General features: G+C 41.7%; 1 protein-coding gene across 2 annotated transcripts in view; it reads right to left on the bottom strand.

Moving 5' to 3' along the window:
* FAM13C (family with sequence similarity 13 member C) overlaps positions 1–13922 on the bottom strand; it is a 382048-nt gene that overhangs the window by 141481 nt on the left and 226645 nt on the right. The window contains exon 1 of one of the 2 annotated variants that reach the window (XM_088450455.1): positions 2170–2348. The exons of the other annotated variant lie outside the window; for it this stretch is intronic. Within the exon in view, the coding sequence (XP_088306581.1) occupies positions 2170–2348 (179 nt within the window). Of the gene's footprint in view, positions 1–2169; positions 2349–13922 lie in introns of those variants that run through there. 2 annotated transcript variants of the gene reach the window in all.

A 13922-nucleotide genomic window follows, 5' to 3' on the forward strand; every position in this document is an offset into this window, starting at 1 on the left:
CATCCTAAAAAGCAGTCACATGCACATCACAAATATTAACTTTATTAACTATGAAATAAAACCATATGAACAGGTTACCCACTTATTAAACTAAGAGACCTTTTAAATTATTTAAGTAATTTATCAACTCCAATATCAAGAACATGTTTTCAACTTTGAAATCAAAGGTAGATCTCTCCGGCTGTCAACTCCTCTTCACTGAGCTCTTTGGCTTTTGAATGAGATTGACAAGAGAGTTGGTCGGTTACAAATAGATGGAGTGTTAAGCCGCATTTAAAAAGGTCTATGCCATCACAGACTGGGGAACTTTAGTGGACTTAACGTTATTTTTAACTTGTTTTGATGAGTTAAACACTAAATAACAATCATAAACTCCGAAGAATATGCGAGGAGTAATTGTTTAAAAGTCCGTCATTCACACAATACTACAATGCAAACACCACATTTGATATAAAATCCATTGACATCAAAAGTATAGCATATTCCAGGCATGACATTAGGTAGAATCAGCATCTGCGAAAGGACATTACTTATCCTTTCAAATCAATACTTGTTTCATTTGTGAGGACAAACAAATAACAAAATTACATTTCCAATAGATAAGGGTATATAAACCAATGCATTCTTTTAATACAATAACAACTAGTGAGGCACAAGGCAAAGAAAGCATTCCAACTGTGCACAATGGTTGCGAAGTGCCTCCGAAACGGTCATTCTAATTTCCTATGGCATCCCACAAAGATGCGTAGATGTCAGGGTACCGACCATGATGGCTGGAACATAGTTATGTAATATTTAACATTTATGTTTAACTTACAGAAGCCTGTAAAAGTAAAGAAGGGGACAGGAAAATGAAGCTGCAACTTGACTGACCAGCTCAAGAAACGCGTCAGCGCTTAGTGAGCGGAACTTTCTATTACACAACGGTGGGAGGTGGAGATGTTTGTGGTTAGATGGAAGAGAAGTAATTAAGTTTATGATGGAAGGGGATTAAACTATAATAAATGGTCCAATTTTATTTCTTATTTATTGCAGTTTGTAGCCCCTATTTTGGGACAGTCTCCATATTACCTCTCTTGTACATTGACTATAATATATGAAAACCAGACTTGGCCTTTTCTCACTTTAGTTATAAGGAAGCTAATGCATGTCAAGGCTACACTGACCATTCCAGTGGAATGCCATGTACACCTGGACCATTAGGAACACAAGTAAGTGCGAACAGTGTCAGATCAGCAATATAATGGACAAGGGGGGGTTTGGGGGGGGGGGGGGGGCTTGCCTTGAATATGGTTATATTGTGTCATTTATTCCTTAAAATGATTTAATATTTTATTTGATGTAGTGTCACCCATTATTTATCAGGGGTTTGTATTGTGTATTCCACCATCCAATCTGAATATTAGACATTACAATCAGGGAACAGAGACTCCCCCCAACTGTGCAGCGAGATACATTTCTATTAATGTTATGTGCATGTGCTTATGTTTAGCACATACAATGTCTGTATTGAGAACAACATGCATAAAATAGCAAAGAATTACACTTGTGAAATGCAGAATAGATGACACATATGAGCTTGCCGGTCTCACTCATCATGTTCTCACATCACTGAGCTCTCCCAGAAGAAATCGTCTGTCATTTTGTTTTTGCTTTGTCACATCTAAACCCAGTGTGCGTGGGTGGGGGAAACCGATAGTTTGAATCCATCAAAGTTTTGTTCCTCTGCAGCATTTAACCCACTTACACCAGCAGCTTCCCCATACACATTAATACAACTGCCTACCTGCCTTATACATGCTTCTATAAGGGAGCAGTGTATGGTAGCAACCAACAGAGGGTTTGCAAGCACCCAATGTGTCTGTGATTAGCAGGAGAAATGTCTGTGATGCTCGGATGATCATCACAGTGAGTGCACACTAGAATATCACCCGGTGTGTCTTTATTCGGAATGCACAGCACCTCTGGAGCTGCTGGCTATGGCTGAATGATATACACATTAAGGTTAAGAAGACAATGCACATTTTTACAATCTAGCTAGGTACAGTCTCAGACAGGCATCTGTATATTACAGCAGGGAGTGTACTAGGAACATAGGATCTAACAGTCAGCACAGGATACATGGATGTTTACTAATCACATCAGGGTGGATTTAAAGCATTCACTTACTCTGTTACAGCTGTGCTGCTGAAGGAATTATCCTGGAGACTGAAACAGAAACAAGAAAACATCAGATTACAGAGAGGGGCGAGCAGGCTCACGGAATCCTGTCCAGTTGCTGCTGGTGGTGGTGGTACACACACACAAACATGGCATTGCAAAGACAAGCCTCTCAGCAAGCTCGACATGCACATACCTAGAGCTGCTCTGCACATGCTCAGTCGGTACTGTCTCTAACCATTGGGACTAGCCCTGCTGCTGCTGCAACACTCAGTAACCACACAGAGCACACCAGACACTGCACAGAGAGAGAGAGAGAGAGAGAGAGAGAGAGAGAGGAAAGCAGATTGTATTCTGCTATAGTGTTCTCTCCTCTCTTCTCTTCTCTTGGGTATACATGGGAAATATTCAGCACCCAGACAGGGATGCTTTTTTTCATCACGAATTACTGTAGCATGGGCAGTTTGCCCTGTCAGTTATACACATTGCCATCTTGGACTTAAGGCCCCCATACATCAGCAATTGATTGCAGCAATCGTGCAATTTGCAATCGATTGTGTATAAAAATCTTTCCCTTTTTCAATCGATTGCAGAATTGCCACAATCGATTGAAAAAGGGAAAGATTTTTATACACAATCGATTGCAAATGGCACGATTGTTGCAATCAATCTCTGATGTTGGAGGCCTTTACTTATGTCTGTAGTCCCTCCTGCAAAACAGTGGAAAGGTTTTGTTGTTGTTGTTTTTTTTTATTATGATATAATTGGTCATACCTGCCTTTGCTATAAATGCTTTGTCAGGCCGCTTTAGGTCTAACCCTTGTTATCTTAATTTTAATTTTATTTTGTTTAACTAGCCTGTGAGCTGGCGCCAAGTAATAAGGCTCATGATGAGTTTTGCTGAGGAAACAATAAATCAAGTGAGACAACCAGTTCCGTATTTCAGTTACTTCCTGCAATTTTGCTAAGTTTAAGTTTGTTTTTGTTGTCCATTTGTTATTTGCTACCGTAGATTATTAAAGGCGTATAACAGAAAACTTTTTTAAAAATTAAACTGCAGATTATTTTATAAAAAATATATATTTTTTTATTGATAATGATAATAAAAGTTTGCAGACGGGCCTAACAGTGCATCGCCAGGACCTATAGCTCAATTTGGTTAGGTGTCCTGTTTTGCCTCTGGGACTGCAAAGAAAAATCTGCGTTAAAATGCACCCTCTTGGATTTAAAGTGCGGGTAACCCATAGATTCAATATTTTTCTGTGGAATCTATGGGTTACCATGCAGGGAAAATGCAGAATAATTAAATATTTTTATTTTTTATGTATTTATTAACAGTTTCTTATATAGAGCAGCAAATTCCATTGCACTTTACAATTGGAAACATCTCCGGACATGGAACCCAGAGCTGTTCCCTGCGCAGTAAACCCAGTGCCTAATAAGATACAGTATGTACCTTACTATCTTGTGCAAGCAGCCTGCAGATAGACATTTTGGAAGCTAATGCTGGGCATACACAGCCAGATAAAATGTCTGTCAGACCGACAGACATTTTATCTGGCCGGCTGCCAGCCGCAGATGTCCGCGGCATACACTGTGAGAGAAATCTCACAGTGTATAGCCCGACATCTGCGCTCCGCCCCCGGGGGAGGAGACATTTCCCTGTTCCTTCCGTAGGAAGGAACACAGGAAATGTCTGTCTGTCGGCTGCGCTGGGCATACACTGCCCGATGCGGCCGACAGTTACCGGGTAAATATCGCATCGGACGGGCATGCTGGACAATCCTGCATGCCCGACCGAGCAATATTTAACCCTCGGTCACCCGCACACACGCTACAATTATCGGGGCGATCCGCCGATATCAGGTGGATCGCCCCGATAATTGTAGCGTGTATGGCCAGCATTAGTGATAGCAATCCAGCCCTAGACAAGAGAAGGTAGGAAGTAAAAACAAGGAAGAAAACACTTGCTACAAAGTGTCTTGGTCATTGTAATGCAACAAAAAGATACAAGGCACATGACAGAATTGGCAAGGAGGAAAAAAAAAACAATAATATGGGTGTAAAAGACCAGCAAACACTATGAGGGGAATTCAATATGAAACGTAAACTTCGCTGTCAAAGTTTACGTTTCATATCGGAGCCTTTACCTGGGATCAAGTATCGGGCGCGCGCCCGCTTATCCCCGTATTCAATATGAAACTAATGAAAACGGGAGCCTGTGAAGTGGGATTTGCATAAAGTTACGAAATTTTCCTTAAAAAAATTGTAGGACCCCCCTAAAGTTGTAAAAACATGGGGGATCACTATGGGTACCCCCGTTTTAGAATGTAAATGAAAGTCGGGACTTTAAATAGCCGCAGCAGGTGTTTTTTCCCGACATTGAAGAAGTGTTGCAGAAGAGTACTTTTTTTCGTTTTTTTAAGTGTTCCCATCAAATTTGGGGTACATGAAAATGGGTACTAGCATATTTTGATGTCCCTAAAGTAAGTTTTTAAAAATTCTGCAATTGTGCACCTGCCACTATAAATCTATTCTAGAAAACACCTGCCGCATACTTGCAGAATAGCCCTGAACCTATTTCCCTATTGTTAAACAATTTTTCCCAATTTTTTTTTTTTCACCTCAATTTTTAAATTAATTTTTTGGGGTGTCCCTATTTTTTTTAAACTTTTTTTGACACAGTTCTTTTTTAAATGTCATTCCCAGGGGTGCAGGCTATTTTTTTTAAGCCTGCACCCCTAAACCCCAATTCTGCACTTTTTTTCGACACCTATTCAATGGTGAAAAGTTATCCCGTTTTTTATCAAAGACTTTTCGAACCTGCGAAAAGTCTTTGAAATTGAATACGGTGTAAAAGTGAAACCTGCGATAATGACGTCATAGGTGCGATATTAACGCAAAAACTGAGTTTTCGCTCCCATATTGAATACCCCTGTATGACTGAAAACAATAAAGGTACGTATAGGCTTGCCGATAGAGGAACGACAGTACTATTACAACATTGTAATCGTACAGTCGTTCCTCATCCTGTAATGTGCCTACTACACTGAATGATATGTCGTTCAGTGCAGGCACCCTCCCTCATCCCCAAACATGCCCAAACTGTCGTTATCGGCAGATTGAACAGCATGTTCAGGCGATGATTGATGTCGAAAACGACCAGCGGAAGCGTGCATCGCTGGTCGTTTTCAACATTACATTGCACGATTACTGAACGATTAATGAGCGATTGAACGATTACTATGTCGTAATCGTTCAAGCGCTCACTTTAATCATCTAGTGGATAATACACTGGAACTCTGAAGATTATAATTTTGTGAAAAACTGACAGCTGTTCTAAGACTCTTCACCCTTGTTGCTCAAGGCCTAAGGAGACATCATTTTGTCTAATTAGGCACTGGTCTGAGGCCTCACCAGCCGTGTCAGACTGTTGCCACCTGGGAGATTGCAATGGTAGATGACCATGCACCAAAGTGGCATCCCTGGGGTTTGTGACACCCAGTGCGCTGCACTCACCCTGTCACCCCTCCTATGATCCTTTGTGCACGCTGATGGCACTCATGAATGGGGCATTCTCTTGTGCCAATAAAGCCACGCCCCCTGATGCATGGCATTTTCTCTTGGCAAAGTGGGTGATGTGCGCTTGTGCGCGTCATACATCACCACTGCTCGGTGACACCATCCAAGGTGGTGGCACCAAAAGAACAGCTTTGCTATTTTGATGTCATCCCATTGGATGGTATTACCCAGTGCTGCCTGCATCCCTGCAACACCCTAGTGATGCCACCTGGCATGGCAAACCATTAGAGAGGACATAGCTTGCAGATAACATGGATATACTACATTGCATGGTCTGGGTCCCTTCATAAATATAGACAGTAAATACTGATAGTTCATGCAGTATAATCTACTATGAACTGTAGTGAATACACCAAGAAGTGTTGGTATCCTAACCCTGCTGGGATGAACTCGTTGGGATTCTGATCCTGAGTGCCTGCATCCCATACCCAACCCCCATGTTCATCTATGTTCCTGCTCTACCAGGTAACTAAGCCCTAATAGAATTACAATGTATAATTCGAGTGCATGGCCTTGAACCTGACATTAGAGGAGGGGTGAGGCCCATTGGGTGCTCCCCTGTAGCAGAGCCCCCCCTAATCAGTTTGATGCCCTAGGCAAGATTTTGGGTGGTGCCCCTAGCACCATTGCTAATTCTGCCTCTGACCCAGCACCCTTCTCCCAGCACAGCACCCATCAACCAGCAGTACAGATCACAGCAGCAGTCAGCAACATCCATCACCCTCACCCATTGCAATCCTCATCCACAAAGCTGTAACTAGACATTTTGGCACCCTGTGCCAGCAAGAGCATTGGTGCCCCCACCCCCCTTTGTGTCTCCCTTCAGACAGGCCCAGCCTGCTGGACTCTGCAAAGGCCCATGGGAGGAGGAGCTACTGTGGCTAGGCATGCCCAGCAGCCCTCCTCCGGTGGCTATTTTTATTACTGTCTACTGCCCTCACTGTCTCTTCTCCCCGCTCCTGCTGCTGCCGGCTGTATGAGCTGTCGCCCGATCTGAGCTGAGAGCTCTGATCGTGGTAGGACAGCAAGAACAGAGGCGCCGTTCACCTCAGGGGCTGCGATCAGGTCTCTCTTCCTCTGTTGCCTCACATTAGCTGGGAACTGACAGCTGCCTCCCCAGGCCCATCTTGATGGCTGTCCCACTCCAGAGAAGAAATCCTGGGGCTGTCTCTTCAGTGACAGGTGCGTCTCTGAACCGCCTCCTCTCATTAAGGGCACTGCCTCTGATTCCACCCCACAGAACTGCTGCCTGCTGGGATACGGCTTTCACACACAGCTACCGCTGGACGTCCCTTCAGCAGCGCATCCAGCTCTCCTCAGCGGTCAACTGAGAACTTCCCTGTGGGTCAGAAAGAGCTGCTATATATAGCCTATGGCTAGGTGCCAGGATCTTTCCCCCTTGCAGCACAAGCAGGCTTAAATTATTTCTCTGCCCAACTGTCAATGGCTCCCTCAGATGCAGTGTCAGGCAGCCCACACACAACAGTTCGCCCAAAACAGAGGCAGTATATACACAGGGGAGCCACATGAGTTCCTTCACAGCCTGAGTGTGATACCTCCATCTATATAAATGTATATGATCCTTTAGTGGGATGTCACACAATAGTATTGTTATCCTGGTCAGTGGCGTCACTTACCTTACTTGTACCCGGTGCGGCGGTCGGTCCCAGGATCCATGTTCATGCGCGCTGGAAGGGGGCGTGGCTTTGTCCTGCGAAGCCATGCCCACTTGTGGGTGCACTCTTGGGGGCGTGGCCACATGTCATGCTCCCCCCCCATCCTCACTATTCAATGGGCTGGGGAGAGGCTAGGCTGCCCAGTAGCTGCTGCGCTGCTCTGTTGACTAATCCCGGGTCAGCACTTCAGCAACTGCTGGACAGCCAACAGCCCCTGCCTCTCACTGCAGTGTGGCTGGCTGCTCGGTGACACCATCCGAGGGGGTGACACCAAAATAGCAGAGCAGCTCTGCTATTTTGGTGTCACCCCTTTGGATGGTGTCACCCGGTGCGGCCCGCACCCCCTGCACCTGCCTTGTGACACCAGTGATCCTGGTTTATCTGCAGAGGAAACAACACAGCCAAGCAATACTTGTAGGGTGGCTAGGATGGGAGTTCTTTCTAGGTAACAACCCTAGATCAAAGCAAATTTGCTGGTTATGAATTCCAGAAAACTTGTATTTTGCTCATCGAGAGGTTTGCCACCTAGGAACAGCTGGTGGGATGTCTACTACATACCTGGCGGTTGCTCTGAGAGACTCGATATTTTGTAAACCAGATAGTCTGCAGCAACTTTTGTCAACAACAAGGACCATCAATGAGCATGCATAATTGCTTGTAATGGTATGCCCTTAGGTGCCGCCTTAATAGTAGCTGGTCATGGCAATGAGTGAACTCTTTATTGTTAGTATTGATACTGGTTTCCCTCATAACCATGGAGAACTTCACAGGCCAGTAGGGTTTCCAACAGGTCAGAAACAGCTAAGAGACTTACCCTCACATACATTTACCAGTGGTCTGTAAGATGAATGAGAACCAGTTCTATGCCCCTAGCTTAAAAGGAAAATATTTTTTTTCTGTTAGTTGCTAAATATTAGAACATATGTTCACTAAGACCAAAAAAAAATCAAAAACAATAAAGAATCAATGTACCACATATTGGAGTATTTAGGTGAAATACCGTAGTTCTTAAAAGTAAATTCTACGCTGGCAAAGATATAACTTATTGCCCGTTAAGGAGGGAACTACTAGGGCAATGTTTTCCAACAGTCCTCAGGGAACTTCAACAGTGCACATTTTACAGATCTCCTCAATCTCACAATTGAAATAATTAGCTCCACATGTGGATCTTTTAAAATGTGTCAGCCAGTAATGAATGCACGTATGCACCAACTAGGATATCTGGAAAACATGCACTGTTAGGAGTCCCTGAGGACTGGAGTTGGGAAACTCTGTACTAGAGAAAGAGCAGATCTATAAGATTTATTCATAAAAGATGTCAACCCTTTTTCTTATTTAGTAACTAAGAAATATAGGGCAAAACTCTGAAAAGGGCGATATATGAACCTGAGATTGCCAGTGGTCACGTCTATAATTATAGCCTAATCAGGAATCAATGTGGTCAAGATCCCTCTTAGAGATATGAGTTGCTTTATTAACCTGTAAAATCAGTGTGGCAGTAAACAAACTGTTAATGTGTATGGATGTATACTGATTCATGTCATCTAGCATGGAAAGTTCATGCAGAGATGCCAGGGTGTCTAGATGATCAATCAACTATGGTTTATTATGCAGTGCCACTGAGGATGGATGATTTGGAATTCCTTTGTATTCACATTGGATAGCATGCAGAGATGTTCTTTATGGGGAAAATAAAGCAATACTCTTCATAATCCATGTTTCTGAAGACCATTGTACATTAATATAACCAATGTAACTAGTCACATGACTTGTTAGTGATAAATATATCAGTCTCCTAAGAAAACTATAAAGAGACCTTGGAGAAATCGAGAACTTGGGACCCTTTCCCAACTGTCTGATTAAGGGAAACCAATCTGAGGTTGTCCAGACTTAGTATACCAGAATTATTTGGGATACCTGTCCATCCTGATCTTGTGCAGGACCTTCACCAACAGTGATGTGTGGAGAACCATAAAGATGTCACAGATACACCCATGAAAAGGGTATTGTCCACACTCCCTTGTCCATACTTTGAGAAACGGTCCATGTCTGGATTCCAGAAGGTGTGTGCTATTTTAACAAATATTGTTTTTTAGTGCTTCCCTATCTAAGTAAATTCGCTGGTGAGATAACGAACCTGCCTATTAGCAGAGTTGTTGAAACAGTTTTTCTGAACCGACCAATCCCAGACCTTCTGCTTTTCACTGCATAGTGCAAATGAATGAGTGCTCCCTATCATTTTTAAGTACAAATTCACTGCCTTGTTCATGAACAGCTGAATGCAGACCCCTTGAACCTGCTTGGGAACTAAGGTTTTCAGTGGGAATCTTGTCGCTTGTAGGTCTATCAGATTTATGCATAGAGCTGATTCCTCTGCTATCCCTCTTATTGATTTAGTTTGAGAGAAATCCTCCACCTTACTCCAAACACGTCTGATGGAGGATGTGGAATAGTCAAGGAAGGTACCAAAGGGACCCCTGTCTTGACTATTATTTCAGAGATATATAGTTTGGTCAAATGAAGCGGCATTAATTTACGACACTAAGAGACTCTCCTATATATACAGTATGTTTAGCATCTGTTGATAACCTGTGGACAAGACTATTTCCCGATGATCCTTGTCAAACGGAGTGGAAACTTGCCCTTTTTGAAGGTTCCGAAAAGTCACTTTCCTAGAAGCACTGCCAGGGATATAGGAATATCTACATTGAACACCACAAGAAAAGTTCAAAATGGACTTTGGCTTTCTGTACTGTGTATATCTTTGTGTATTGCTATGACCCATATCATAGATGCAGTACTGGCAATTTGTACGCAACAGGTGTTATTTCATATGGACAATTCATGTCGCATCTCTCCTTGGTTGATGTAATAAGTTCAGATAAAGTATAACTGAAATGTTATTGCTAATTCTAATATGATTTCTTTTATTTTTATATCCTGTCTTTTATGCACAGTATTTATGTTGTGTTAATGGTGGTGAACTGTTTACTGGCAGGGGTTAGATGAAGTTGGATTTACAGTCATTTTTTGTGGTGTTTCTTATACAATGAAAGCAAAAAAATAGATTTTTCACCCTCAAATCCATTGTTTTGTTTTACATGATGATGACTTACGCTGTGGGGTACATTTACTAAAGTGAGAGTTTTTAGAAGTGAGTTTTAGAAGAGATGTTGCCCATAGCAACATATCAGATTCTAGCTATTATCTTCTAGAAGGTGCTAGATAAATGTTAAGTAGCATCTGATTGGTTGCTATGGGCAACATCTCTTCTAAAACTCACTTCTAGAAACTCTCACTTTAGTAAATTTACCCCTGTGAGTCTGATTCTGAGTCGCACGCCCTGCCAAGGTTGAACGTAATAAAGCAATGTTTTTATACTGCCCATGCATCTAATTCATGCATACGTCCCTATTGTTATCAGTAGCATACAGAGTCGCAGTACTGATTCAGACGTACCATGGAGGAGATGTACTAAGTTCTGAAAAGTGATAAACTGGAGAGTGATAAATGACCAGCCAATTAGCTCCCAACTGTCATGTTACAGGCTGTGTTTGAAAAATGTCAGTTGGGAGCTGATTGGCTGGTGGTTTATCACTCAACAGTTTATCACTTTTCAGAGCTTAGTACATCTGTGAAATGTATTCCAAATGTATTAACCGTTTCTTTTAAAAAGGTTGCACATTTAAAGTCAATGTTGAGGCTCTTTGGTGTCAAAGTTGCAAGGCAATATATCTATTGTATTTTATTTCTTTTTTTATAAATTTGTGTCATAAAATCTCCCCTCTCCAGGATTCTGAGACATTTTTAAAACCTATAAAGAATAAAAGGGAGGGATCGTGGTTATGCTGCTGTTTAAAGTTGGCTGTTAATCTCAAGGAGTCTAAACAAATTACTTTCAAGGATCCTACACTTTCTTATCTTTATGGGTGATAAAGCCCACATGGGTACTGGAGCATATATATCACTCCCTTTTGACACGTCAGTTTTTGCTCACATTGTGAATGGTGTTATTTGAGGTGGATGTAAACTTGTTTTTGGTATAGTACTTGAACTTTCATCTCCAAGCATGCCTTACATGATATACGTACAATGGCAAAAGTCAATTTTGTTTCCCCTGAACCATGTTTCTGGGCTTTGCTGTTGGTTAGAGGGAGTGTTGGCCATCAACCTTCGATGGTTTAGCAGCCACCGATGGTCTTATGGTAATGGAGAGTGGAAAATAGCTCCTCTGTTCCCATCCATACTAGCAGAACATTGTCCATATACTATCTAAACCATGTGACCTCACAGAATGTTCTTATAAAGAGTTATTATTCTATATTGTTTCTTCCTGCTATTCCATCATAAATAAGTTTGGGTAAAATGGGGCAAACTTTGTCCCCATCACTGTTCCATAAACCTGTATATAGTATTTTCATTCAAATCAGAAATAAATATGGGTTAGAATAAAGCTTATTACTTGGACCAGAATATTTTTTATGTATCTCTGGGAGTGTTGATGATTTAAGTTTCTTTTGATGGAATTATATCATATGTCTCATTGGTTCGATTCCCACTATGACCCTAACTGTGTGGAGTTTGTATATTCTCCCTGTGCTTGTGTGGGTTTCCTCTGGGTGCTCCGGTTTCCTCCCACACTCCAAAAATATACTGGTAGATTAATTGGCCACAACAAAAATTAACCCTAGTGTGTAAGTATGTACATGTAGTAGGGAATATAAATTGTAAGCTCCACTGGGGCAGGAACTGATGTGAATGGACAAATATTCTGTAAAGTGCTGCGGAATATGTGTGCGCTATATAAATAACTGGTAATAAATAAAAAATATATATTTTGCAGGTGCAGTACATTTAGATGTGACAATCTGCCCACATTCCATTTTTTAAATCCAGAACCTGTCTCATACCTTTTAAATCGTATCTTTGTATGAATAAATATGGTTGTCAGAATTAGGTAATTATTTTTTTCATAGCTTTGACACTAATGCAATGTCGGACTGGAATATGAAGGGCCCAATAGGGGAATGCAGTGGTAGAGGCCCATGCTTATGGGGTGTGACTAGCCTCCAGAGGCTTGGCTAACCATTAGAGAGTGCATGGTCTGGCCCCCTTTATAAATATATACAGTATATACTGCATGCATGCTAATGTACCGCATTGATAATTACAATGCATTGTGGTGAATATACCATAATCCTGGAAATTCAATATAATGTAACATATGCACAGTCTGGAACTAGTTCCTTAGAGGATGGGGTGGGCCCTCAGGCAGTGGGGCCCACCGGGGATTTCCCCTGTACCCCTGTGGACCAGTCTGACCCTGCACGAATGAATGCTTGGTACCATTGGTGGGTGTTGGAAGTCTTTGTGGATCTTTGGAAGGTAATAGAATGCCAGAGTATTGGAGTAATATGGTAGCAGATATTGGTGTTATTTCTTGCTTAGTAACACTTCTAAATTTCCCTCTAGCAGGAATTGTAACACTATTGTCTCATCTTTTTCAAACATTTGGTATATTGATCTAATGGAAAGTATTCGATCAGCCTTAGTAATGCAGCAATCCATGCTTACACTGATAATCCTAATCCCCATTGTCTACTGTTTTCATCACTATATTCCTGTCTTCGGTTAGTGATTTCAATGCTTTACTCTTCATGTGTATCAGATATTGTCAGGTATTGTATTTTGTTTTGAATTGTAACTTCTCTTTCAACATGATATGCTTGTACTCATTCTGGAGAGCTCAGTTCATAAATTGATTCTTATTGTTGCTCATGCAATTGCTCTTCCTCGTGAGCTTCCTCGTGAGTTTACGCAGATCGATGATAGGTTCTAAATTGCTCATACTGTTACTTGGAGCAAACTGTAGCCCTGGATTTAGTAGTTGTATTTGTGTTTATAGTAAGCTCCATGTTACTTAAAATAAAGATTGATTCTGAATTTGTTTCCTCCATCCAGTCTTAGCCTTTGACATTTTTGGCTCCTCTTAGTCCTTGCTTGATTCTGAAGTTTTTTTTTTTTTTTTTACTTTTAGTATTCCTAAACTGTTTGTATTGGCTTCTCTGCTGGATCTGGAGATGTATTGATGTAGACAGTCTAAAAAAAATGGTCCAGTTTATCTGACTCATCATGAATATCTGAATCTTTCTCTATCATTGTGGAGTTCCAACAAGACCTCGCACTGAATTGAATCTGCCCCAAGTCCTTCGCAATGGCCACAATGTGCTGTTACAGAATCCTATAGAGGTGTGCAGGAGAACTTATGATGTACTGCCTACTGTAATAGGAAGATATGTGTGTAATGGAACAGGGTACATCATTCAGAATTTAATCGGTCCCTTAGAGAGTGTAAAACCTACCAGGGTCAGCAAAGTCAGCATAATACAGGGCACAAAGCTGGGCATGAAATAGAGCTTGCAACAGGAGTTTTTGATATTAATGTGCTACTCCTGTGCTACATGGCTTATGGTATTCTGTCTGTGAGTACAACATAGGCACTAC

Source organism: Taudactylus pleione, unplaced genomic scaffold, assembly GCF_031769625.1.
Source record: "Taudactylus pleione unplaced genomic scaffold, aTauple2 ptg000518l, whole genome shotgun sequence".
Taxonomy (NCBI): Eukaryota; Metazoa; Chordata; class Amphibia; order Anura; family Myobatrachidae; genus Taudactylus; species Taudactylus pleione.